Source organism: Brachyistius frenatus, unplaced genomic scaffold (genome assembly GCF_029030835.1).
Source record: "Brachyistius frenatus isolate BFR_SWC_R1_liver_20210118 unplaced genomic scaffold, ASM2903083v1 Contig_92, whole genome shotgun sequence".
NCBI classification, from domain to species: Eukaryota; Metazoa; Chordata; class Actinopteri; family Embiotocidae; genus Brachyistius; species Brachyistius frenatus.
This window is the reverse complement of record NW_027210691.1, coordinates 382,768-410,203: the sequence shown is the minus strand read 5'-3', so window position 1 is coordinate 410,203 and position 27,436 is coordinate 382,768. Positions and strand designations below refer to the sequence as shown.

At 44.1% G+C, this 27,436-nt stretch overlaps 1 protein-coding gene and 3 non-coding genes across 4 annotated transcripts in view; 2 read left to right on the top strand and 2 right to left on the bottom strand.

Moving 5' to 3' along the window:
- plekhg2 (pleckstrin homology domain containing, family G (with RhoGef domain) member 2) overlaps positions 1 to 27,164 on the bottom strand; it is a 50,009-nt gene extending 22,845 nt beyond the window's left edge. The window contains exons 1-4 of the mRNA XM_069710521.1: positions 26,733 to 27,164; positions 16,315 to 16,392; positions 7,378 to 7,892; positions 2,078 to 2,178 (exon numbers count right to left, since the gene is read on the bottom strand). Of these exons, the coding sequence (XP_069566622.1) occupies positions 2,078 to 2,178; positions 7,378 to 7,892; positions 16,315 to 16,363 (665 nt within the window). The 5' untranslated portion in view covers positions 16,364 to 16,392; positions 26,733 to 27,164. The remainder of the gene's footprint in view (positions 1 to 2,077; positions 2,179 to 7,377; positions 7,893 to 16,314; positions 16,393 to 26,732) is intronic.
- trnar-ucu (transfer RNA arginine (anticodon UCU)) lies at positions 15,236 to 15,327 on the bottom strand. The gene is given in 2 exon segments: positions 15,236 to 15,271; positions 15,291 to 15,327. It is a non-coding gene; the product is annotated as a tRNA-Arg (tRNA).
- On the top strand, positions 20,513 to 20,604 carry trnar-ucu (transfer RNA arginine (anticodon UCU)). Its single transcript is given in 2 exon segments — positions 20,513 to 20,549; positions 20,569 to 20,604. It is a non-coding gene; the product is annotated as a tRNA-Arg (tRNA).
- Positions 21,149 to 21,240, top strand: trnar-ucu (transfer RNA arginine (anticodon UCU)). Its single transcript is given in 2 exon segments — positions 21,149 to 21,185; positions 21,205 to 21,240. It is a non-coding gene; the product is annotated as a tRNA-Arg (tRNA).
- Positions 27,165 to 27,436: the final 272 nt, after the last annotated feature.

The following is a 27,436-nucleotide window of genomic DNA, read 5'->3' as shown; positions in this document are numbered from 1 at the left end:
GCACACGCGCACACGCACACGCACACACACACACACACGCGCACACGCACGCGCACGCGCGCGCACGCACACACACACACACACACACACACACACACACACACACACACACACACACACACACACACTCTGAATGTTGTCATGTTTGAACTATGCTGGATGATGTAGCTCTCAGGGCTTGTTATGACTACCCATCTGGTACAGTGTGTGTGTGTGTGTGTGTGTGTGTGTGTGTGTGTGTGTGTGTGTGTGTGTGTGTGTGTGTGTGTGTGTGTGTGTGTGTGTGTGTGTGTGTGTGTGTGTGTGTGTGTGTGTGTGTGTGTGTGTGTGTGTGTGTGTGTGTGTGTGTGTGTGTGTGTGTGTGTGTGTGTGTGTGTGTGTGTGTGTGTGTGTGTGTGTGTGTGTGTGTGTGTGTGTGTGTGTGTGTGTGTGTGTGTGCGCGTGTGCTTGTGTGTGTGTGCTTGTGTGTGTGTGTGTGTGTGTTTTCTTATTTTCGCTCCTTTCCAGGACAAAGAGAGAGAAACCAGGTCAGTCGTTTACAGTCCGACTGGGCTCGACCCTGGTCCTGTGTGTGTGGGGGGTGGGGGGGTGGGGGGGTGGGGGGGGTGGGGTTCTGAATGCTGTAATTACCTCGTTAGGAGCTACTTACCTTCATTCACTAAAATCTAATTAAGTGCAGAACTGGAGTACCAATGGACCCCCCCCCTCTCTACTGCCCCCCCTCTCTCTCTCTCTCTCTCTCTCTCTCTCTCTCTCTCTCTCTCTCTCTCTCTCTACCTCCCTCTCTCTCTCTACCCCCCTCTCTCTCTCTACCTCCCCCCCTCTCTCTCTCTACCTCCCCCCCTCTCTCTCTCTACCCCCCCCCTCTCTTGCCGCCTCGCTCTCATATTTCCCATGAGAACCTGAAGCAGGAAGCAGCGATGGAATGAAAACTGTGTGTGTGTGTGTGTGTGTGTGTGTGTGTGTGTGTGTGTGTGTGTGTGTGTGTGTGTGTGTGTGTGTGTGTGTGTGTGTGTGTGTGTTGAGGAGGCACAAAGAAAGTTAAGTGTGAAAAACAGGACTCTTAGCAGGGAGTGTGCGTCTGTATGTGTGTAACTGTATGTGTGTAACTGTGTGTGTGTGTGTGTGTGTATGTGTGTGTGTGTGTGTGTAACTGTGTGTGTGTGTGTGTAACTGTGTGTGTGTGTGTGTGTGTGTGTGTGTGTGTGTAACTGTGTGTGTGTGTCATATTCTAGCAGTTTCCTTCCCAGGCTCTCAAAGAACCCCTCCCCACCCTCCCCACCCTCCCCACCCTCCCCCCTTCACAATCACTTTAAAATCGGTTCAGTAGTCCGTCTGCTCCACAATGTGACATCACACCTTCATCATTTCCATCAAAAATACACCTTTTAACAAGCTGCTCCTCCTCCAGTCTTCACATCCATCAGCCTGAAACACCGAGCGGCAACCATCAGTGATGTCATCAAACATCAGTGATGTCATCAATCAGCAGTGATGTCATCAACCATCAGTGATGTCATCAATCAGCAGTGATGTCATCAACCATCAGTGATGTCATCAAACATCAGTGATGTCATCAATCAGCAGTGATGTCATCAACCATCAGTGATGTCATCAACCATCAGTGATGTCATCGTTGGTTTGTGAACGTTATGAAGCCTCCAGTTCAGATTCTGTCCGTCACCATCTTTGTTAGTTCGGAGCGGTTTGGAGCAGGAAGTGACCATATTTGGAGGAGCTGGGGGAGGAGCCAGAGGTGGATCTGACCGATCTGATTGGAAACCTGAAGATACTACGTCCCGCCCATTTTATTGACTTTGGATTTGATGAGAGAAGTTGAATGGGAGTCTATGGAACCGGAGGCTTTTTGGAGCCGACCTCTAGTGGCACTCGCTGGTATTGCAGCTGAAGACACTTCTGGATCAGAACCATTTTACAGACCTGAAGCTACGAACTCTTTTATAAACAGTTTGTGGATTAGACTGAGTCTGAGCTGGTAAACGGACCATGATGGTCTGAAGGATCTGCAGAGGAGGAGGAGGAAGAGGAGGAGGAGGAAGAGGAGCAGGTGAGTTACCTGTTGAACTCGTAGATGTCCTCAATGTTGCAGAACAGCGTGCTGACCTGCTCCGGTTTCAGCGGCAGAGCGCCGCAGTCGATGATGCAGCCGACGTAGTCCTGCAGACACACAGAGAGACGAAGACGAGATGTCAGTGTCCTGCAGTCTGTCCATGTCTTTGAATGAAGCACGCTCTGATCGACTTCCTTGCTGGTGCTGGTTTTGGTTTTCTGTCCTGATCTGTGTTCCTGTCACACTGTCAACATATCGGTCACAGTTTCTTACGGTGTCGCAAAAAAAGTCAAAACATCTCTATTAACATTTATTTCGGTGCGTTAAAAGGCGCATGGATGTCTATGAACTGTGGCACCGTGGCAAAGGCATTATTAATGTGGTGAAATGGACAGTGTTGGACTTCTAGTTAAACACAGTGATTCAAGGGTTGTGGGTTCAATTCCCTCCAGAGTTAATATATATTCTGTTAAAGTACAAGATTTTAAAAGTTCATTTGCAGGTTTGTTGTTTTTAAAAACTGTTTCTAGGAGACGTGAATCATCTCTCATGTTCTGTCTTCATGTCTGTATCGCTTTCTGATTTTTCCTAAACTGGGTCTAAAACACGCACACAGTGTGTGTGTGTGTGTGTGTGTGTGTGTGTGTGTGTGTGTGTGTGTGTGTGTGTGTGTGTGTGTGTGTGTGTGTGTGTAGACAGTAAAAAATGGCCTATAATGAGAGGTTTTGACCACATTCATCACCTTTTTAAAGACAACAGGAAACACACACACACACACACTGCAGGGCATGATGGGAGAGAGAGAGATGAGTGAAAAATGATGGAGCTTAACAGGAAAAGAAGAGAAGAAGACAGGAGGAATGAGGAAGAGGAAGAGAGTTGCTTGAGCTGAACCCCAGATGACGAAGAGGAGGAAGAGGAGGATCGATCAGGAAACTAAAGAAACAAAAAATGGGTTGTCATGTGACCGTCGTCCTACGATGTACAAACTACAACCACTACAGACACCTGACTGTTTTTAATGCAGGGCCTCCTGAGGGCCCGAAGATCATAGATTTAATACGATTCTGTCCAAACTCTGTCCTAATGAAGTAATAAGCCACACCTCCTGCCTCCATCATGAGGAGGTGTGGCTTGGTGGCATGAGTCACGGACCGCCATACGGGCCGACGAGGTTTGTCAAAGGTTGTCTACTTTGTTGTTTTATTTTTTCTAAACCTGGTTTTCACATGGTTTCCTTTTCCTATAAAGCGCTGCGTGTAATAGACACGCCTGTGAACAAGCGTATCTATTACACACGTTGCCGTGACACCGGGTCGAGTGATGTGTTATAAAATCAGGAGGCTGGCGTTTTATTTTGGATGTTCTCTGAATCTAGCCTTTCAGGAGTTGAACTCCGGTCTCTGCTTCCTTCCTGCTTGTTTTCCTCTCCTCGTTCCTAAAATCTGCGACCTGAAATTCACTTCCTCCTTTCCTTTCCTTCTCTCCTTCCTTCTCGCCCTTTTCTTATTGTCTGTGTTCTCCTTACTTTCCTCCCTGATCTTTGTGTCCTCCCTTCGCTTCCTTTTCCTCATTCTTCCTTCAACATTTTTCATCCCTCTTTCTGTTTTTCTAGTTTTCCCAAATCTCATCTCGGATCCCCTCCTCGTCTTCTTCCTCCTCCTCCTCTTCCTCCGTCTCCACCTCCTCCTCCCCATCCTCCTCCTCCTCGCTGTCTTCCCCTGTCTCCTCATGTTTCCTCATGTTTCCTCTGGTTCTTAAACCCCCCTCCTTCATCTGTCTCCCCTCCATCATTCGATCCCCCCCCCCCTCCTCCTCCTCCTCTTCCACCTCCTCCTTTCTCAGTTTCCTGTCCCACTTGGCAGCAGGTCAGCAGCTCGATCCCTCATGTTCACTCCGCAACTCCGTTTTCTCTCCAGAAAAACTAAACTGATTCCTTAACGTATTCAGTTTCACAGTTTTCAGCAGTTTCCAAGGAAATCTCTTCGAGTGAGAGCGTTAATCAATAAAAGTGAATGAAAAGAGTTGAACCAGCTGGAGCTGCTCACACACACACACACACACACACACACACACACACACACACACACACACACACACACACACACACACACACACACACACACACACACACACACACACACACACACACACACACACACACACACACACACACACACACACACAGTCCTATTATGGTAGTTGGTTCAGATTCCAAGTGAGCGTGACATCATGTAGCCCCAATCAAAACCAGACTTCAGCAAAACCTCAAATACAGAGAACAGCAGGAATGAAGGTTTACATTACACACAGACACACACACACACACACACACACACACACACACACACACACACACACACACACACACACACACACACACACACACACACACACACACACACACACACACACACACACACACACACACACACACACACACACACACACACACACACCTATCATCTATCAGACCTCCTCTGTCTCCATCAGAACAGGGGAATTCTGGGTTTGTTGCTCTGATTCTTCACACTGTTGGCCGTTAAAGTCAGAAATGCACGGACTGAATGAGACTGGTGTTTCAGTGACGCGTTGACTGACGCCATTTTTCTTTCAGAGAAAAGCTCACAGCTGGAACAAAGTTTTAAAACAGCGAGATGTGGTGCAGAGTGTTTTATATGAAACAGGGAAAAAAAACTAATAAATGTGTGCTTTTTTTTTAAGCTTTGTGGAGTTCCATTGTATTTTTGTGTGTTTTGAAGTTGCAGTTTAATTGACAGTTTATTCATTTTAATCACAGTACCTAACATAATAATGGGGGTCAACAGATTTTTGATGATCTTCAAACCCTCAGGCAGCACTGCATTAAAAACAGCCAAGATTCTGGAGTGAAAATCCCTGCATGGACTCAGGAACACTTGTGAAAACCATCGTCCGTGAACACAGTTTAAAACTCTGCAAAGAAGAAACCAGATAGAAACATGATCCAGAAAACTGCCCTGTGGTCTGACGAATCAAAATTTGAAATTAACTTTGGAAATCATAGATGCTGCATCTCTTTGAGCTAAAGGAGGAGAGGGACCATCCAGCTTGTTATCGGTGCACAGTTCCAAAGCCGGCATCCGATCTGTACAGGTTTTGGAGCAACACATGCTGCCATCCAGACGACGTCTGTTTCAGGGAAGGTCTTGTTTGTTTCAGCAAAACAATGTCATCATAACAATTCAACTGCAAACAAGTTTAGGAAAAAAAAAAGAAAAAAGACCAATCCGCTAATCTAGTGATGAAGTACCTGCAGGTGAGCGGGAGTCATGTGACGCTGAAAGTGACCCCTGAGTGAGGAAGAAAACAGTCAGGAGGGATTAACCAACAAAGAAGAAAGATGTGGTGATGAGAGAGAGAGCTGGAGGTCGGAGAGGAGAAACTGACAGACAGCTGATAAACCTGACAACAGCCGAGCCCTCAGCGAGAGTGTGTGTGTGTGTGTGTGTGTGTGTGTGTGTGTGTGTGTGTGTGTGTGTGTGTGTGTGTGTGTGTGTGTGTGTGTGTGTGTGTGTGTGTGTGTAACATGGCAGGGGATGAAGGCAGCAGTAAATTCTGTCCTTTACTTCAAAAGGATGTTTCACACTCCGATCGGACAGCTGTAGGTGTACACACACACGCACACGCACACACACACACACACACACACACACACACACACACACACACACACACACACACACACACACACACCTGGTGCACCTGGACCAATGATGGATGAAACACACACAGTCAAACAACCAGCTCAGCAAATTCTGTCAAGAAGCATTTTTTCCATTCAAAAGTTCCTTTAAAAAAAGTTCATTTTTTACTCCACGGAGAACTTTTAAGTTGTTTCCAAAAAGCATTTCTGACCCATTCTTCGGGTCGGGTGAAATACTGAGTCGGTGCTCTCAACATGGTCCAGTTTCCAGATAAACATAAATCTTAGAAGTTTTAATGAATCTTTTTTTTTTGTGGCATTTCTACGAGTGCACGTGACGTCAACTTTCTGTGGTATTAAAAAGAACCACAAATAAACTTTAAAGTAATGTGTCGTGTGTCTGTAAGTTGTGCTTTGAAATAAAAACAAAGAGACAAAGCTTATGAGACGAGAAGAGGAAGAGGAGGAGGAAGACGACGCTTCCTGAGTGACAGAGTTCTGATGTGAAGGAACGTTTGTCCATCGATGATGCAGCAGAGGGAGGAGGATGTGTGGAGGGCAGCTGCAGTTACACCGGCCCGGAGGCTTTCACACCTGGCCGGTAAATCAGCCGGCTCCTCCCACACACACACACACACACACACACACACACACACACACACACACACACACACACACACACACACACACACACACACACACACACACACACAGATGTGGCCTCTCCTCAACGTCCTGTTTAATTTTTCTCTCCGTTAAATCGCTGCAATCGCGTCCGGTCAACACCTTGCAGGCCACAGTAACCGTGGAAACCAACCAGCCCAAGAGGGAGTTCGAAGAGTGAGGAAACGGGTAACTTCACGTAGCTTCCTGAAGTGACGTTTTGTGTCCTTTGTTTTTTTTAAAGAGCTCAGGGGGACCCTGCAGATATTTGGCGTCCACCAGGACAGACTGAGCACGACAGGAAGTTAAATATAACAGATGCAACCCTCAGACGTCCCGATCATTTCTTCAAACCTGCAGCTTCAGAATGACTTCCTGTATGATGTCATCCTCTGCATTCACTCAAAGTCGTTGTGTGTTGAAAGTTATGCAGAAATGTTGGAGGAACATTTGGATGATGTATTTTTGTTTTTTTTAAATGTCAGCACTGCAGGGACTGAGGAGGATGTTTGTTCCGTGTATTTACCGTGTAACCCCGCCTCAAACGAGCCGAACTATCTGTTAAACGTTAGCCTTTAATAACAGAACAAAAACACGGAAGAATAGACGTTGCTATACCAACAACCGACTGATTTACATCTTCCTATTCTTCAGTGAGAATGCAGACGGAAACAAATCCCTTGGTAGTTCTTGGGGAAACTCGCCGTTAACGTTTGGTCCAAAAGCCCTTCAAGTTCTGAAACACAATCAGCTGATTGTCCATAAAAAAATAAAAATAATAAAAAAAAGCAGGTTGGAGACTTGGAGTCATTTTTTTAAGCCAAAAGTTCCCCGGCTGCTGCTTTTTAAAAAGTCTGTGACATCTGAATATCTTAGTTTTTTTTAGACGTTACACATCTTTTCACTACATTTCTACACAATTTAAACTCTCTTAAATAAAAACAAATAAAGTTGTTACCTCCACGATGCTCTTCAGGTCTCGGACGTAGGCCCGTTCTGTCTCCACGATCTCCAGAACGACTCGCTCCAGCCGAGAAAGCTGCTTCGGCGCGGCCACTGCTACCACTGCCGCGGTCGGATTGGGTGCATGTCCGTTAGGGGCGTGGCTTCCTCCTGCCACCTTGGCAACAGAGACTCCTCCTCCTCCTCCTCCGTGTGGCGTGACGAGCGGAGTGAGGTCCAGGCTGATGTCAGAACCGTTCCTCTTCGGCGTGGAGGATGACGACGAGGCGTTGTAGGTCGGCACGGCGCCGTATGGAAGCGAGGAGGAGGAGGAAGATGAGGAGGAGGAGTGGGAGGCATCCTGCAGGGAGACTGAGGAGGCAGAAGAGGAGAGGGAGGCGGGGCGCTCGCCATCCGAGCAGACGGTGTTGACGGAGGTGCAGGAGGAGGACGACGCGCCTCGCTCGCCCGATGACATCATCCTACCCACAATCCCACTCAGGGACGAGACTGAGGAGGGACGTTTGGCAGCTGCAGGGAGACAGAGACACAGTTCAGTCCACCAGCTGCTCTTATCAGGTAAAAAGCAGGCAATAGGGATACCAACGAAGAAGAAAGGTAACAGGAGTGCAGGAACAGGTCCACTGTGTAAAAAAACAACAACTGACGTACGGAGATATTCAGTGTTTGAGTCGATGTTCAGGGCTCAAACTACAAATACAAATGGTGTCACAGAGCATTTAAACAACTCAAACTGAAAACAGGCTCTATAAATATCAATCAATCAATCAATCAATCAATCAATCAATCAATCAATCAATCAATCAATCAATCCTCCAGCTGATTTCCTCCGAGTCAGAATCCGTCTGATTGACTCTGAAACTTTTGACACGTTTGCTGCTTTTTAAATCGAACCAGATGGACAGTTATTTTATTTGCTGACACACACACACACACACACACACACACACACACACACACACACACACACACACACACACACACACACACACACACACACACACACACACACACATAAATACACAAGTGTTTCTAACAGTGGAAGCTGAAAAACCATCCAAACAGCTGCTCACCTGCCAGTCAAACCGTCGTCTAGGCGACCTCAATTTCGACAGGAAGTACGAGCACAAAAAGACCCAACAGTTGCATTCAAACGATTTGCTGATCGGTGAATTGAGGAAATCGTTGGTGGTAAACAGGAAGTGCTGTCGTCATATGAGCTGTACATCAGGCGTGTTGTTTCGTTATGACACAACAAGAAGCTAAGCCAACTTCATTTAATCTGACAGCGTTACCGTGGTGACAGACAACCATTTCCTTTGTGGTAAATCAGCAGCAAAGATTTTAGTGTCAGAAACATCGACTCTGACGGGACTCGAACCAACAACCTTTGAATATCTCCGTCAGCTGTTTAGCTAGAAGTCCAACGCACTGTCCGTTGCACCACAGAGCCTCACGCTAGCTGAAATGACCCTGTTGCCATGGCGTCACAGTTCAAGGTCACACTAGGTCTCATCGTTGACAATCTGACGACCTGCTAACAAACAGCTAACAAACAGCTAACAAACAGCTAATGTTACGAAAAACAAGTTAAACTCAAATGAACAAACCGCTAACAACGCTAACAAGCCTCAGCCGCCTTTGTTGACAGTCTGACTCTTTGGGACGAATTCACGGTTGCACGACCTCCGTGAACGTCAAAGAAAACCCACCTGGCGGACGTGTGAAGCTCCGCCCCTTTTTGAAACGTTGAACGTCACTCAGAAACACGTCGCCCGGCTCGTTGCTTCATCGCCGGAGACTTTCTGAAGCGTTTCAGGAGTCTCTGTTGGCGATTTACAGTTTGACCCTAAAAATCTGATGTTTCTCTGGTTTTTCACGCTTTCTTTGTCGTTTCCTCTCAACGACGTGAAACTTTTCCGTCCAGACATGAACCCACCTGCCCGGCCTGCTGGCAGAGACTCGCCGACGCGGTGAAGTATTTAAGGCTCATTAAGCGTTTAAAACTCCAGACGTCCCGGCAGGAGGAAAATTTCCTCACCGAGTGTTAAAGGAGAAACTTTTTTCTTCTTCCACGCGGACCCCTTTGAGCTGATATCAGTCCGTCAGGTTTTGTAGAGGAAGAGTTTTAAAAGCTGCCAACACGGTTGTAAAGCAGCTACATGTGGTTTGAAGCGTTGAGCTGCTTTCGTTCCACATGTTTCGTTTAGAAAAAACATCTTTTATATAAAAGAAAAAAGAAGTCGTTGGCTCCTAATAGACTTCACACAAGGGAAGTAAAACGACAAAATGCTCTTAAATGATTGATTTTTGAGTATAATCGCCGTAAATATGATGTCTATGAGACATGTTCACAGACCTAGATTTTAAATACAGAATAAATGAAGCAGAGATAAAAAACATGATTCACTGTTGCAGATTAAACAGCCCAGAAATATGTGGAATTAGATTTTATTTACTGATTAACTGTCTTAAAAGTTATTTTTCTTCAAAAAATGACAAACATTTTCTCGTACAAGCTTTTCAAACATGAAGATTTTTTTTGGTCTTTAACGATTAATCAAACTTTGTACTGAACGCTTTGGGCCTGTTTTGAGATTGATGAAATATAACCTCCTGGATGCTTTCAATCATGTGATCTACAGACAATTAAGAATTTTAGCTTATAGAATACATGCACAGCTTTAAACACCCAGCCTCATAGAAACAGGGTGGACAAAATAATAGAAACACCTGTCAGCATGATGCAACACGGCTCAACGGCATAACCGAGTCCAAAAAGGAGAAAAACAATCGAGTCGACGAGTCCCCAAAACAGAACAGATTCAACAACTGGACATCGGAACTGGAGGATCTACTGCACACACACACACACACACACACACACACACACACACACACACACACACACACACACACACACACACACACACACACACACACACACACACACACACACACACACACACTAACCAACCAGACAACCTGAACCCAGATCAAACAACCAGATCAGGACTGATCGGTTCCACCTGAAAACCAGAAGATCAATGAGCAGAAAAACAGACGACCATTAGAAATGTGTTCAAGAGAGATGTACTTACAATTTGCAGGGGTCAGTGTGTGTGTGTGTGTGTGTGTGTGTGTGTGTGTGTGTGTGTGTGTGTGTGTGTGTGTGTGTGTGTGTGTGTGTGTGTGTCAATCAGTCCACATGCTGTTTCTCTGCTGAATTTATAACAATACAGATAACCGTTAAAGACTGACTGAAGTCTGTCAGTCACACTCAGGCAGCCTGATTTCCTGTTATTGGCTGTGTGTGTGTGTGTGTGTGTGTGTGTGTGTGTGTGTGTGTGTGTGTGTGTGTGTGTGTGTGTGTGTGTGTGTGTGTGTGTGTGTGTGTGTGTGCACCTGACTTAAGAGTACAGGATGTGGTTTTATGAACGTCTCTTTCTGTTTGTCTTTCTTATGCAAACGCACACGCACACACACACACACACACACACACACACACACACACACACACACACACACACACACACACACACACACACACACACACACACACACACACACACACACACACACACATACTTGTACTTCTATCTTTATGAGGACCGTCCCGTCACCGCTCGTCCTCTCAACATAAACCTGATTCTAACCTGAAGTCTCAAACAACCCAATGAAACTCCGTCCAAACCACAGGCTGTTTATAAAAGCCTCCATCTCTGTTACGTAACTCCGTAACTCTGAGCACATCCACCCTAAAAACGTAACGACAGACCGACCTGTGGGAGCGGCGGTCCAACATCAGAGTCAGATGTTTCCTGTGTAAAATGTAAACAGATGTGTATTTATGTATTAATCTCTAAAACAGACACAGATCATAGTAATCAGATTAAAGAAGTCAAATCTTCTAATGTACAGAAAAAGATATGTCTTTTATCAGCTACGCGCATTATTAATCAGTTTTTGCTTTGTTCAGAAATATTTATACTAACATTTCACTGTATAGGTCAAAGATGTATTTATTTATTTTGTGTATATAGCTTTTGTGTGTATTTATAAAAACCTTTTGCATTTTTCAAAAAAACAAATCTTTTTATTCTATTCTACTTTTATTGTTTGCGTATTTGTAATTTTTTTCTTTCACCTGTATTCTTAAGTTGCTGTCACGACTAAATTTCCCCACTGAAAGTTTAATAAAGTCTTATCTTGTCTTAATGTTGGATTATAGATTAATTATTTAGACATTTTCAGATTAAAAAAAATTTTCATTAAAGATTTCTAAACTTTATACACTCAAAGTCTTCAAAGCCTGAATTTTGTCATTTGACCTTAATCAGTTTCCATTTTACTTCAACATTTTTTGCTTTAAAATGAACCAATTAAAACAAAGAATTGTGCCATAAATGATAAATATTGTGCGAGGAGAATGTAATAAACAAAATGTCTGAAGAAGCCTCACTACAGAACATCAGGTGTGTTTTTCTGTTCCTAAACGCCACACGGTGATTGACATGAAGGGGAATCTCCCTTCAAACACAAACTATAAGGCGGAGTGGATTCCAGCGTGTGATTACAGTAATAAGACAGAAGCTCCTGTCATTAAGTGTTCGTAACCAGTTTCTCAGAATAGAACAAACTGCGACACGTGAACCTGAAGAACAGAAGAAAAAAATATCCGGCTGCGCTTCAGCTCATCGATAATTCAATTTAAAATGTGATATTTAACTACCGTCCTTGTGTTTGTGGTGGACTGACTGTATTAACCCCTTAAACTCACTAAACAAGACGTCATCTGAAAGCACAAAGCCACATGATTCAAACGGTGCACGATTAATTGTATTTGGAGAAAGATTTCAGAGAAAAGTTTGTCTTTAACAAGAAAGTCATTTCAGGAAAATTGTGAAAAATTAACGTGAACTCACGCAGTCTCTGTAATATCTGCAACAGCCGGCAATTTAGCAAGATTCATGCAACTTTTCCCAAGAAAAACTATCGTGAGCAGATGCTTTGCTGAAAGTATTACAGCATAAAGTCACCTTTCAAAATAAAACTGACTTTATTACGAAAACTAAAATATCAAAAATTTGCAATAAAGAAAAACAAAACACCGGTCTACTTCAGAGAAATGTGAAATAGACACACTTTGGGCTGTCTAGGTGTGACAGTTACACGCTTTGAAAGCGTGAAACTTAAATGCATGTAAATGTCAGGTGCTGTGGAATCATCACTCATTTTAGCTGTAAGTTTTATTTTCCTGAAAATCACACGGCTCAATACAAGCAGTAGGTTTCATTTTCGTCCACAACAGGAAAACGTGTAACTTTCACGCCTAGACAGCACAAAGCGTGTCTATTTCACGTTTATCCGTTATACTGGATTGTTGAAACACTGCAGAGTATTGTAGGAACGTTTTTAGAGCCAAAATTATTTCTTGCGGCCCGAGGTGTAAAATAATTTAAGATACCAACACGACACCAGCAGCAATTCCTTTTTTTTGTGATCTTTCTTATTTTTCATCTTTGTATCTCCCTTAATAATTCTACAGATAAGAGAGTGACGAGGAAGCTGAGGGACGGGGCACCCATGAAACTCTAAACCAAATGTTTAAATAGGAGGGGAATGTAACTTTAAACCAGATGTTCAAACACTGAGAATGTAACTTCAGAGTCAGATTCAGCGCAACAGTCCAAGTGGCCTTTTAACAGCGTTTGAGTGAAAGTTTTCAGACTGCAGCAGATAAAGAGACAAAGACAGGAAGTGAGTCGTCCTTTGAGCCCGTCACCCCCAGCAGCACTGTGCCACACACACACACACACACACACACACACACACACACACACACACACACACACACACACACACACACACACACACACACACACACACACACACACACACACACACACACACACACACACACACACACACACACACACACCCTCACGGTTTCCTCATGTTTACATTTATTCCTGCAGTCACCAGTGAACTCCCTTCAACAAGCTGCTAATTTTACATCACTACTCTGAACTTCACGTTGCTGCCGTCGGTTCCTCTTCAGTCTTGACAGTAAATTCCTTGAATTCCACCTGATGAAAGGTCTGAGGGACACTAAGCCCCGCCCACCTATAACAGAACCCTCAGTGCACAACAGGCCTGTCAATCAAACGCAAAAAAACCCCCAAAAAACAGGTCTTCTTGAATCTTCTTTTCTAATGAATGAGGGATTATTTTCAGATGGACCTCCAGAAAACTAAGAAGAAGGAGTGACTTTAGCTAACAACACCGAGATAACTGATGGACACATTTTATTCACTTTGGATTTGATGAGAGAAGTTGAATGGGAGTCTATGGAGCCGGAGGCTTTTTTTTTTTTTTTTGAGTCAGTCCCTAGTGGCCCTCAGTAGTACTGCACCTGATAGCACTTCTGCATCGGCCTCACTTTTCCAGCTATGTCTCCTTTTTTTGTGCAAGGTTCAGGACAAAAACACATTTCACAGACTTCACTGTTTGTTTTTGCATTTAAAAAGCGGTTTATTAAAACTTTGATGGACTTTTCTCACCGGAGGTTTTTTGTAAAGTCTAAAACTCTGCGGTTTGACTCTGACTCGGAGTGTTTCAGTCTTCCCTCCCGGTTCCTTCCTCATTTCTGTTCAGACTGTTTGTTACTGAAATAATAACAGCAGGGAGTCTCCAGAAACCGGCCAATCACAAGCGAGAACACGACCACAGATAAAAATCCGTGATTTTCTCAGCTTGCTCTCCGTTTCTATTCTATCGTTCATCTCGTCGTGTTTCTGCAGCCTTATCTGGGCGTGTTCTCTATTTTCTGCCTCGTTCCTTTCTATGGTTATAATCAACAGATCTGCTGTGGCCTTTTATGGTGTGTGTGTGTGTGTGTGTGTGTGTGTGTGTGTGTGTGTGTGTGTGTGTGTGTGTGTGTGTGTGTGTGTGTGTGTGTGTGTGTGTGTGTGTGTGTGTGTGTTTGTTACAGCAGAAACATTGTTCGGCGCTACACTTTATCACCACAAACCATACAACTTCCTGCCCACAGAGTATATTGGTGTGTGTGTGTGTGTGTGTGTGTGTGTGTGTGTGTGTGTGTGTGTGTGTGTGTGTGTGTGTGTGTGTGTGTGTGTGTGTGTGTGTGTGTGTGTGTGTGTGTGTGCGCGTGTCCACATGCCAGTTCTGCATGCAACAATCAGTGGTGTGTTTGTGTACAAATGTGTTGCCTCTGTGATAATTGCAGAATTTTAGCGTGTGCAGAAATGTAACTGCCCTTTGGTATGTTTCTAGGTGTGTGTGTGTGTGTGTGTGTGTGTGTGTGTGTGTGTGTGTGTGTGTGTGTGTGTGTGTGTGTGTGTGTGTGTGTGTGTGTGTGTGTGTGTGTGTGTGTGTGTTTGTAAGTGTGTGTAAATGCTAAGTATGGAAGCCAATATAACAGCAGAGCAACTAAACAGCATGGTGGCTGTGTGTAATTACACATCATTACAGAGCCTCTATGTGTGTGTGTGTTTGTATGTGTGTGTGTGTGTGTGTGTGTGTGTGTGTGTGTGTGTGTGTGTGTGTGTGTGTATGTATGTGTGTTAGTGTTGTGTATAATAGCAGTCCACTCTGCCGGGCCTCTCTCTGGTTTGGTGACAGGAAGTCACAGCTCGGAGAGAAAGTTGAGCCGAGACCGAAAACACTGAAATAAAATCTTGACTCTCAGTGGGAAAACGACAACGCTTCACTCAGTGAGGTTAAGCTGGAATAATTGTAGTATTTTTCAAATATATGAAATATAGATGACTTTTATTTTGAAAGCTGGATGAAATACAGATAAAGTCACCATGTCAGGCAGCTTTAAACGCTGACGCTGGTGGGAGTCGAACCCACAACCTTTGAATCACTTCTACTGTGTTCAACTAGAAGTCCAATGCGCTGTCCGTTGCGCCACAGAGCCTCATGTTTCCTCTCATGCACACCGCCGACAGTAAGGGCACACATAAGTCTGTTTGTTTGAGGTTTCAGTCCGCAGATGTCCACAGAAACCTTCAGTTTACGGCGGCTGCACCAGCTGCTAACATTTTTAATTTGCATACTTGCGCGGAGGCCGTTTTGGGGGCCCAACAGCTGCAGAGAGGTGAGCGCGAAGCGTGGAAACATACATACTGAAGGTGCTGCTCGAGCTGTCTCGACCGTGTTTTAACTTATATTTTGTGGTTTTTAATTCAGATCCATCCACAGTCTCATGTGTCTTTTTGTGGTTGTTTTTTTAAAAATATCTTGTCTTTAAGCTTTTATGTCTTTGCCCATTAGGGTATTTTTGTGTCTTTATTGTGCAAAAACTGTTTTAAGAGCAAATTTCTCAACACCGCAATCAACTATCAGGTTTCCAGCATTAGTCCCGCCCACTACAACCGGCTCAGCTCGTAGGTTTTTGATTTATAGATGAAAACTTAAGTTTTAGAAGCAAAAAAAACAGTGAACCAGTTATTTCAAAATATTCCACATTCATCTTATAATTTTGTTCAAAATAAAATCACGAAAAACCTTATGGAAACTTAAAACTTAATGGACAGTGTGTTGGTATTTTAATTAGGAGAAATTCCGAGGTTGTGAGTTAGAGTCCCACCAGAGGCACCATTAATGGCTTGGAGCAACTTTTTATAGGTTAAAATCTACTCAAGAGAAACAACATCTGTTTAGTTATTTGTGCTGTCGGCAGATATTTTGGTCTTTACTTGAACGGCAACTTTACTACAACAATCCCACGAACTAGTTAGTCACTCACTGACTGACAGATGATCCAAACCTTTAATCTGACTGACTTCTCTCTCTTTTTTTTTTTAGCTCTGTTTTTGGTCTCCACCACCTCCTGAGGGAAATATCTGACCAGTTTTATGGATAACAACCGCTGCCACCCCCCCCCACCTCGCTTCCCTTTTACCTGTGTTACTGGGCGATCTCTGGCTGCCACGCCGTGACCCCTCAGGCATGGTGTGATGATGTCACAGGAAGTAGAAACCTGGAGAAAACAATGAGGGAACGCCGGTTAGCTTCCCGCTTCACGAACACCAACTCTCTTGTCTGGTTCCTGTAAACAACTCGTTTTCAGTCTCATTTGTGGAAAGAGTGCCAGACTCCTGTAAGCGCTCTGGGTTAATTGACAAATGATCAGCGCCTCTTATTTCTCGACCCGTTTTCATTCTCAGGGTGTCGAATACCGACGTTCTGTCAACGCCTGCTGCCGTCCCAAAGATTCCCACAAGATGGCTTCAGTACAGGAACCAAAAACTGCTTCGGTTCATTATTAAAGTAGGTAACGTTAAGATCATGTAACTTATCGTACAAGCGGAAACCATCAGTGATGTCATCGTTGGTTTGTGAATGTCATGAAGCCTCCAGTTCAGATTCTGTTCGTCACCATCTTGCTAGTTCGGAGCGGCTTTTTGGAGCCGACCTCTAGTGGCGCTCGGTGGTATTGCAGTTTAAGGCACTTCTGCATGGGCCTTATTTTTTAGAGCCTGAAGCGACAATCACTTTTATATCCAATCTGTGGCTACTTAAAATAAAACTACAGTGACTTTGCTTCCACATGGTCTTGATCATCTATCCTACCTCACCTGATGTCCCGAATCAGGTGGTCAGGCCACCGACGCCAAAGTTCACCGTGGGGGGAATCTGAGAGACGCCAGCAGGCTTTGAGAAAACTGCAGTATTTGACGCCCTAAAAGGAGAACAGTGGTCTTTCTTCTAAACAACATAAAACACGGCAGTGACACAAAGAGACTCACAGAGGCAGGAGGTGAAAAGCTTTATAAAGGAGGAGAAGAAGAAGAAGAGGAAGAGGAGGAGGAGATCCATAGAGGAGTTCTCTGTTCTTTTGTGTAAAAACTGTGAGGACACATGTAATGTTTGGCTGGAAGACAAGAATGCGGTCTCTTCTCTTAACCCTGTGTGTGTGTGTGTGTGTGTGTGTGTGTGTGTGTGTGTGTGTGTGTGTGTGTGTGTGTGTGTGTGTGTGTGTGTGTGTGTGTGTGTCCACTGGAGGATAACGGCCTCCTACAAAGTCATTGATACAGTAACACAGGTTGACCCAATTAGTCCTTCGTACGTAAACAAGTGTTTCTGCAGCTGCACGCTAAAAAACCGAGATGAGGGGGTGAGAGGGGGAGAGTGTGTGTGTGTGTGTGTGTGTGTGTGTGTGTGTGTGTGTGTGTGTGTGTGTGTGTGTGTGTGTGTGTGTGTGTGTGTGTGTGTGTGTGTGTGTGTGTGTGTGTGTGTGTGCGTCTGTGTGAGAGTTAGATGGGAGTCCTGGAGGAGTCGGGGTGTCAGTAATATGAGCCAGATGCAGAGCAGGTCTGCGGGTTGCTGGTTGAAATCCATTTTTACTGCGTGGAAACACCTGCAGATTCTCCTTCACAGCTGAGATTTAAACAGCGACTTTACGGTTGTGGGGAAAAAGATGTAGGAACTGCAGGGCTCTATAAACACCGCAGTGACAGCTCACTCGGGTCTGCACTCTAAAATAACATTAATGACGTTGGAAATAAACGTTCGTATGACTTAAAACTTTAGTTTTTGTGAAACCAGCCCTGTAAACTGCACCAAGAAGGACGGAGGGGAAACACGATTGTGACCTGATTATATTTTCTAATAACTTGAGGAAAAGTCATTTATATATTTGAAACTTAATGGAGAGTGTGTTGGTATTTTAATTTGGAGAAATTCAGACATTGTGAATTAGAATCCCACCAGAGTCACAATTAATGGCTTAGAGCAACTTTTTATAGGTTAAAATCTGCTCAAGCGAAACAAGTAAACTCTATAATAACTCTTCTGTAATATTTCCTGGAGAACCCGAGGTCCACGAAGGCCGACAGGAAGAGCAGCGAAAAGACGGTCCGAAGGAGCCCGAACGGAGAAAACGTGACTTCATCAAAAGCAGCCGAGTCGGACTCAGAAGAAACGACGTTTTCTTCGATCGAACCGACCGGCGGAGAGAAAATGACCCCGAGAGACGGTGGAGGACAGACAGAGTACCGAACAGAGCTGTGGTGGAGCCGTTTCAACACTGTGGTTAACCGAATGAAAAGTCACGGCGAGGTCACACACACACACACACACACACACACACACACACACACACACACACACACACACACACACACACACACACACACACACACACACACACACACACACACACACACACACACACACACACACACACTCAGCAGTGTTTCCAGCACTTCAGAGAACAGTCTATTGACTTCCATTCACTTCCTGGACAGCGACAGCAGATGTTCTTTACGAGCAGATCTTCAAATTTGGCACAAACATTCACTCGGATAAATTAATTACGTTGTTTTTTTTTGGTGGCCAAAGGTCAAAGGTCAGGGCGAAGCCACAAAACACGTATGTAGCCATCAACTCATAACATCATTCATACCTGAATTATGACAGCATTTCATTTTTAGTTTTTATATAAGGTCAACTTCACTGGCACATCGTGATGTTTCCGCTCATTATTTCGGAACCATAACTGACACCTGACTGGTTGGAGGAGGAAAGAAACCCACAAACATAGACTGGTTTAGGACCAGTTTTAAACTGGTTTCGCATTGAGTTCCAGATTTGGTTTTGGACTGGTTGAGGACTGATTCTGGACTTTGTTTGGACTAGTTTTAAACTGGTTTTAGACGTGGTTTAAGACAATTTGGGGAATGGTTTTAGACTTGATTTTTAACAAGTTTAGGATTGGTTTTCAATTGGTTTTGGACAGGTTTAGGATGTAGTTCTGGACTTGGTTTGGACTTAGAACTGGTTTCAGACTTGGGTATAAACCCAGTTTTGGGCGACTTCAAGACAAACTCTGGTCTCCATTGTTCCACACTATAACCGAGGAACAGAAGATCAAATTCCACTTGCGGTCAAATGCTAATCTTGGCTGTCCACCTTGAAACTGTGCTGACTCCTACAGCAGCCCCGATGGGACACACTCTGTCTCTAACTCAGGACAGTTAAAACTTTACGATTCGGTTAATGATCTTCTCTAACAGTAAAAGTTATATTTTTAATGTAGCCAGAGGTTTCTAGTTTACGGTGGGAAGCTCATGAATGTTCGTCCTCTGGAACTCTGGGAGGATTTTTTTCACATTAACTTCACCTCATCATCTCCACCTGCTGCAACTCAAACTCTGACTAGAAATTATGTTTGCGCTTGTCGTGAAGCCTCCCAGCATGTTGGATAAGACGTCCTGCTCTCTGATGGAAAAAACATCAAACTTTCATATAACTTATAGAGATGGAGGCGAGAGAAGGAACGTATTTCAGACCAGTTTATTTTTCTTGTTTCCAACGATTGCAACTCTTTAATCCAAGACGTCAACTTAAATCTGAATGATTTATGTGAGAAGGACTTTTCGTAGGAAGACAAATCCCCACAATGAGACGGTGCAAGCAGATGTATGTCCCCATAACGTGAGTAAAACACACACACGTATGTCTTTAACATGTCTGTCGGTACTTAAAACACTCAGCACACACTGAGAGAACAGAAAAGGCTGTAGTGTGTGTGTTTGTGTCTGTCTGTGTGTGTGTGTGTGTCTGTCTGTCTGTGTGTGTGTGTGTCCTTTGACCATCCTCTTCATCACCTATCAAGGTATTTCCAGGTGCATCTGCTTCAAACACACCTCATCATACACACATGCAGGCAGTGAACCAACATTTTCACTTCCACCGGGGTCAGTGTGTGTGTCTGTGTTATTGATGCCGTATCTCGTTGTCGCGACAACCGGACAGACTGCGAACAGACGTGAGGTCCGTTAAATTAAACAGAGCCGTCGGATGCCGTCCGTCTCCTTCAGCTGAACCTTTTTTTTTACCCGCCGCAGCTAAAAAAGGGCATTACGACATCTTCAGAGAGGTCAAAAGCTATGAGCCTGGTGGGACTCAAACCCACAACCTTTGAATGATCATCTAGAAGTCCAATGCTCTGTCTAGGGCAACACGGAGCCACCCATTGACGACTCACTGTGGATGGACACATGTGAATCGGGCAGTGAACCAGTGATGGAAAACATCCGCTGCAGAACCACTTGAACTGTGTCTCCATGGCAACAGGGTTTGCACAATCACTGCAAGGCTCTGTGGCACAAAGGATAGCGCATTGGACTTCTAGGTTACCATGAAAGAAGTGATTCAAAGGTTGTGGGTTCAAGTCCCACCAGAGTCATCAGTCTTTGTGTCAGCCTGGTTTCATCATGCATGTTGTTTCCAAGTAGAAGAAGACTCTGTGGCGCAACAGATAGCACATTGAACTTCTTGGTAAACACTGAAGTCAGATTGAAAAATCTTCCTCAGTGGACACACTGCTCTGCCGTCCTCCCGGTGCTGCTCTAAATCTGCACGGTGACGTACGTTATTTATTGTATTTGGGCTCCGACACACAGGAGAGAGAAATAAAACAGAGAAAATAGAGATTGATTACAGCAATTATGGATTCTGGATAATAATCTGAATTATTACTTAGACTTGTTCTGTAATGAGCCTGCAGGCCTCAAACTCCAGAACCAGAGCACGCAGCTTGTTTGTGTAGCGTGTGTAGTAGTGTGTAGTGTTTACATTTTTCCTGCTTCTATAGGCCTTCATGTTTATATGACATCAGTGAGAGAAGGAGGCCTCGTGGATTTTAGCCCTCAGCGTTGCCTCCCAGGCAGTTCGCAACAGCCTTCACTGATAAAATATTCAAGTTTATTCCAAAGTCCTCAGACACAGGTGGCTCTGTGGCGCAACGGACAGCGTGTTGGACTTCTAGCTAAGCACAAGAGAAGTGATTCAAAAGTTGTGGGTTCAAGTCCCACCAGAGTCAAACCTTACAAAGTTAAACCCAAATCTCTAACCCTAAATTACACCATGGTGCTGTTGGAGGACACCATCTGAAATACTAAATGTTGATAAAAACACAACTTTACTCCTCTTTAACTGCGCAGTTTGTTCTGTGTGTTGGGCTGTGTATGCAGTACGTAGGTGTGAGGTCGTTGGTGACTGTAAAGTCACTCCAGGATGTCACAGCTGGGTTTTTTTTGCAATTGTTACGATCGAAAATGTTTGATTCTGTCAGATTTTCTCAAAAATGTCATAATTTTTTTAGTTTTAAGTGGGTTTTTGCATAAAATTGCGGGAATGAGAAAACATTGCAGGTTGAGAAAGAAAATTGCATATTTTTCTTGAAAGCACCACCTGATAAATGAATAAATATGTAATCACTTCCTGTAATAATAATCATGCTGCACGTCACAGAAATATTTGAGTTCTAATCTTTTTCAAATTTATTTATTGAACTTAGAGAATCATGGGGCCAAAAGCAAAAAAACCTCCTAAAAGCTGCATATCTATATACTTCCAGCACAGCTTCTGATGATTTTTTACAGCAAAAAATCCCATGAATATTTTAAAGATTGTCAGCTCCCACAAAAAGACAACAACAGCAAAGAGGTACAAACTGACCACAAAACAACACTGAACAAAGAAAAGATGCAACAACCACCGTGAAGACACGGCAATGAAACACAAAACTACCACGGGGATGCAAAATGATGACAGAGATTAAAAAGACACAAAACTACCTCAAAGAGACACGGCGGGGACTTTTGGTTCATATTCAAACGACATGTTTTAACACCTGTCGTTTTGTCTGTCCACTTTGGGACCGTTTGTGTGTCCACTTTCATAAAAACACACACACACACACACACACACACACACACACACACACACACACACACACACACACACACACACACACACACACACACACACACACACACACATCTTCACACGATGTAGGCCAGCAGACTGTGTGTGGTCTGTGTGTGTGTGTGTGTGTGTGTCTCTGTGTACACACGCGCAACAGACGATTTCTGTCAGACACATAAAACACACAATAGATCCACACTGTTCTCCTGCTGTTTCCTTTTGTGTTCAATCAGCTCCATCTACACACACACACACACACACACGCACGCACGCACGCACGCACGCACGCACGCACACACACACACACACACACACACACACACACACACACACACACACACACACACACAGAGTAGACTCTGACAGACGCTCTGCTCGGATATTTTGAACGCAACATGTTTGTGAATAAAAACGTGGCGATAAAAAGGGTTCACATGATGTGAAGAAGATTAAACATTGTTCAGTTTCATGGTAAAATAATCAATAGATAATAATAATAAACAATTATTATTCTTCCATTCTCATCCTCCAGCAGGATAAACTGAAACTCTACATTTAAACTAAAAAACAGAGAAATTAGACATCAAAAACACTTTAACTCTTTTGTAAAAACACTCTGAGATGAAATCAAGTATCATTGTTCATTCATTGTGATTTTAATTTGGAGCTTCTTCAAACTGAAACTTTTGTTTTTGTTTGGATTTGAAAAAAAGAAATCAGCTGCAGAGGATGAAGAGAAAAGACGCTTCTTATGCAACGATGCTGCAACAGAGCTGTGAAACGTCTCCTGAGAAAAACGTAAAGCGAGAGTCGGAGCAGGGAGGGTCTGACCTTTGACCTCGGGTCTGACAGCACACGGCTAAATCCGGACATCTCAGGTTCGTGTTTTCATTTGGAGTTTGTTCTTCTTTTTGACAGACGAATGAATGTAAAAATACTCCGGACTTCAGCTGCGACGCCTCACTCTGCTCCGATCTGATTATTTTGGCTCCATTGTTCTGCAGTGCATTGTGGGAAACGGAGTCGTCTCAGCGGACGGTCGACCCGTCGAGGTGAGACGCTCTAAATGTGTCATCACAACTACAGACTCTGTGTGCGTTTGGAAAGTCCCTGTGTGTGTTCATGCCTTTGTTGTGTGACTAATAACACAGAAACAGAACGTTAGTGTGTGTGTGTGTGTGTGTGTGTGCAGTGATTCATGATGGGAGTGTACACACACACATACACACACACACACACACACACACACACACACACACACACACACACACACACACACACACACACACACACACACACACACACACACACACACACACACACACACACACACACCTGGTTTAAACACAATGAACACTTCAAAGCTTTGTTCCTACTTTGCGGTGAAGTTGTTGAATAAAATGTTCGGACTTGATGACGGTTCTGTTTCTTATCGGGTCTCCCACTCACCAAACTCTTGCGTTCTCATTTGATGAGACTTTGGACAAGGTCATGTGAGAAAGCAGCCCCGCCCCCAAACATATCTGTGTCTGAGTCCTAATATCCAATGAATGATGAATTATTTCCAGAAGTACTAGAACTCTGATCAGAAGGAGATTTTATCTAATGACACCATGATGACTTATGGAAAACATTTACTGACTTTGTATTTCAGGAGAGAACTTGATGCTTTTTGAATGGGAGTCTGTTGGAGGATGGTTGGAACCCCTGGTGGCCCTCAGTGGTACTGCAGTCTCCTCTAAAAGTTTATTTGAACTGAACAAACCTCCGTCTCTCTCCTCGGTGAAGCTTTTTCATTTGAAGCGCATCCAAATCCTTGTGTGTGTGTGTGTGTGTGTGTGTGTGTGTGTGTGTGTGTGTGTGTGTGTGTGTGTGTGTAATGACTAATGTACTGTATGTATCAGTGCATTTGTGTGTGTATGTTGTGTACGTTGTTTACTGTGTTGCTTTGAGGTTGGAAAACACTGCGGTATACATGTGTCGCCTGAGCCACACACACAAATACACACACACACACACACACACACACACACACACACACACACACACACACACACACACACACAGCTGCACGTCACAGAAGAGCCTCTGTCTAACCTCAGATGATGCTAAATTGTCAGGCTAATTATTATAAATGACAAACACCGAGGAAACCATCCTCCCGCATCCCATAATTACCCTACAATATTAAAACTGCTTCCAAATACTTGGGATGGTTGGGGTGCGTTTGATTTCTGATTGCCTGTGAAATCAGTTTTTATAACAGAAGGGTCTAAATGAGCCTGGTTTAATTAAACATGTAATTCAAAGGTTCGGTGCTGCTGAGTCAGCTTGCTTCTAGTGGGATTTAAACCCACAACCTTTGAATGCCTTCTTCATTGTTTTCCTAGAAGTCCAACGTGCTGTCCATTGCGCCACAGAGCCATATTTTGATCAGGCACCACTTCTTGAAGACAGACTTGAATAAAATAAAGTGTTTCCTATGTCTAATGCCAACAAAATTATATATTCGATATTTTCTAGACTCAAGTTAAGAAACAGCTAACAACATGTTGCCATGAGGCCACAGTTGAGGTGGTTTGCAGCCGCAGAAGGTCACAGTAAAACCGCAAATTCTAAATATTGACTATGGAGGGACTTGAACTCACAACCTTTAAATCTCTTAGTTCATGATAACCTAGAAGTCCAATGCACTATCTGTTACGCCACAGAGCCTATGGAAAACAGTTTAGAGGGAGCTTTTTCACATTTTGAATCCTACTAGAGTCTGAAAATGAGCAAACCAGACCAAATGCAGACCAGAACTGCAATAGAAGTCTGGATTCAGGAGCTTGTTTGGATTGATGAAGAGGAGGTGTGAAGGAGGAGGAAGAGGCTCCAAACAAACCCTCTCCGTGTTGAAAAATCCTGCTTCGTGTTTATTATTCTGACAAATCTTCTCTGCTCCTCAGTGCCTCTGCCCTCTCCGGCTTTTCATTGGTTCTTCATCTCACAGCTCAGCTTCTGATTGATCCGTTTTTAGGACAGTTAATTCTGAACTTTGACCTGTTTGTTGTGTTTTTATAAAACTTCAATCGACCCCCAGTCCTCCGCAGAAACATTTGATGTCATCAGTACGAGAATATCGTCACTATTTCAGTCTTTTTATCTTTGCAGCACTGACTTCATAATCACCCAACCAGGACACACACACACACACACACACACACACACACACACACACACACACACACACACACACACTTCTTTTTAAAGAGAACAGTTCTTTTTTACCATCTGTGATCTGCTCTCACGTTATGATGGTGCGTTCGCTGACCTCCTGCTCACGGTGTAAATGTTGTGCCGTTCAGGGCCGGATTTTAAAAAGAAAACAAACACGACTTTTGATCTTCTGAAAAAGTTCAGTATCCTTCCGGTCCCTTCGGTTAAAACACCTCCCAAATATAGAGCTTCAAAAGTACTCAGTCCGAAAAAAAACCCTGGCTGCTGAAGCTTTTGGGGACTATTTTCAGCGGCGGATTAATCCACATTTGGCTCTGATATCGTGGTAATTTCTCCATTTTCATCCTGCGGTATTTTTTGTCTCTTTTGTGTTGTTTTTTCTGCTGACGCTCCACATTTTTCTTGTGAGGGAAGTTTGTTTTTAAAAGAAATGTTTGAGAGATGAGGTGGAGAACAAAATCGGATTCCTGTTGTGCCTCTTAGATTAAACCCAGTCCTGGAGAGCACGGCTCTCTGAGGAGCCCGACGTCTTCTGAAAATAAAACTATACGACGTGTAGTGAAGTAGTGAAGTTGTTACCGCAGAAGAAGAGCGTGTGGCTGAAATGACAGATTTGAAGCAGAAAATGAAACAGTTCAGGGTTTCAAACACGTTAATGCTCCTGCTGCTGCCCCCTACTGGCTGCTATGCCCACTACAGACATTAATACCCAACAGCTGTTCGTGCAGCTGTTTTGTTTGTTGTGTGGCAGTGCTGGAAAGGTCATGACGTCATTAAAGGACCTAAAGGGTTCATCCTCTGGGGCGCAGGAAGTGTTGCTCAGTGTTGGCATTTCTTCCATTTTTGAGGAAAGATCCCCTGAATCACCTGGAAGAGTGTGACATGTCAAGCGGAACTGGTGACGTCATTCTTAGTCAGCTGTTAATTCATTGAACTGAGCTATATAAAACAATAATAATAATAATGGTGGTGGTGATGATAACAGTAACGTAGCTCATTGTGCGTGAGAACTAAATGCATTTACACGTTTCCAGGACACATGCACGCGCACAGCTTTTATGAGACCGTCTAAACTTGGACTGGAAGCACGCGCGCACTTCACAGAACATGAGGATCAATACAGTGATCGATTGGAGAGCAGTTTGGAGCTTTGGGCTTTTATTGTGAAGGGTCAAAACATACTTTTTATTCGATTTTCTTTGAGCTGATTCTGGTCAGCTGATCTGACTTTTGCATTTCGGTGCATTTTTTCTTTTTTCTTTTCTTTGTGTGTTTTGTCTTATTTTGGAGGTGCGTCCGTGACCTCTGACATCTGTCCATCAATGATAAGAAGTACAGGGAGGGAGAGTTCATCGAGAAAAGAGGGTTAAAATGTGAGCGTACCTCGGTGCCGGTGGGGAGAGGAGACATGAACGTCCAGCAGCCGCTCTTCCCTCCGAGCCTCCCTCGGTCGTTCTCCGGTGGTCCTGCTGCTTCAGCGGCCGCTCCGGACGCATTGGACCGAACACACTCAAGAGTTTTCTACAACTTCCCCCCGTCCCTCTTTCTCTTTAGAACGAACTCACGGTATTTTCCAAACAGACCAGAAAAACCTCCTCCGGTTCGTCCCGTTAACCTACTTGGGCAAGTTTTACACACCAAAAGCAGAACAAAAAAATCCGTCCAACATCTGTCTGTCCTCACGCGCTCTCTGCATCCACTTTAAAACTCACAGAGGTCGTAGAAGAAGCGTAAGTCGGGCTTCAGAGGGACATTATGAGCGTCAGGACCGTCGAGCTCCCGGTGAAAGATGTGATTCGGTGGTTTGGAGATGAGCTCCGGGCGGCGGAGAGGCGACTCGACCCCGTCTGCTGCTGCCGAGGAGGGAGGGAGGGGAGGAAGGGGGGGCAGAGGGAGGGAGGTCCAACAACCATCAGAGAGAGAGAGAGAGAGAGAGAGAGAGAGAGAGACCGATGCCTGACAAACTGTTCTCAAAAGAACAAACCACTTTCTCAGAAACTGTTTCACCCTGAAGGTTTTTTTAATCCTGAGGTTTCAGCAGTTTTTGGTTCAGCAGGAGTCTGACAGAGTGAGACCTCCTGAAAATA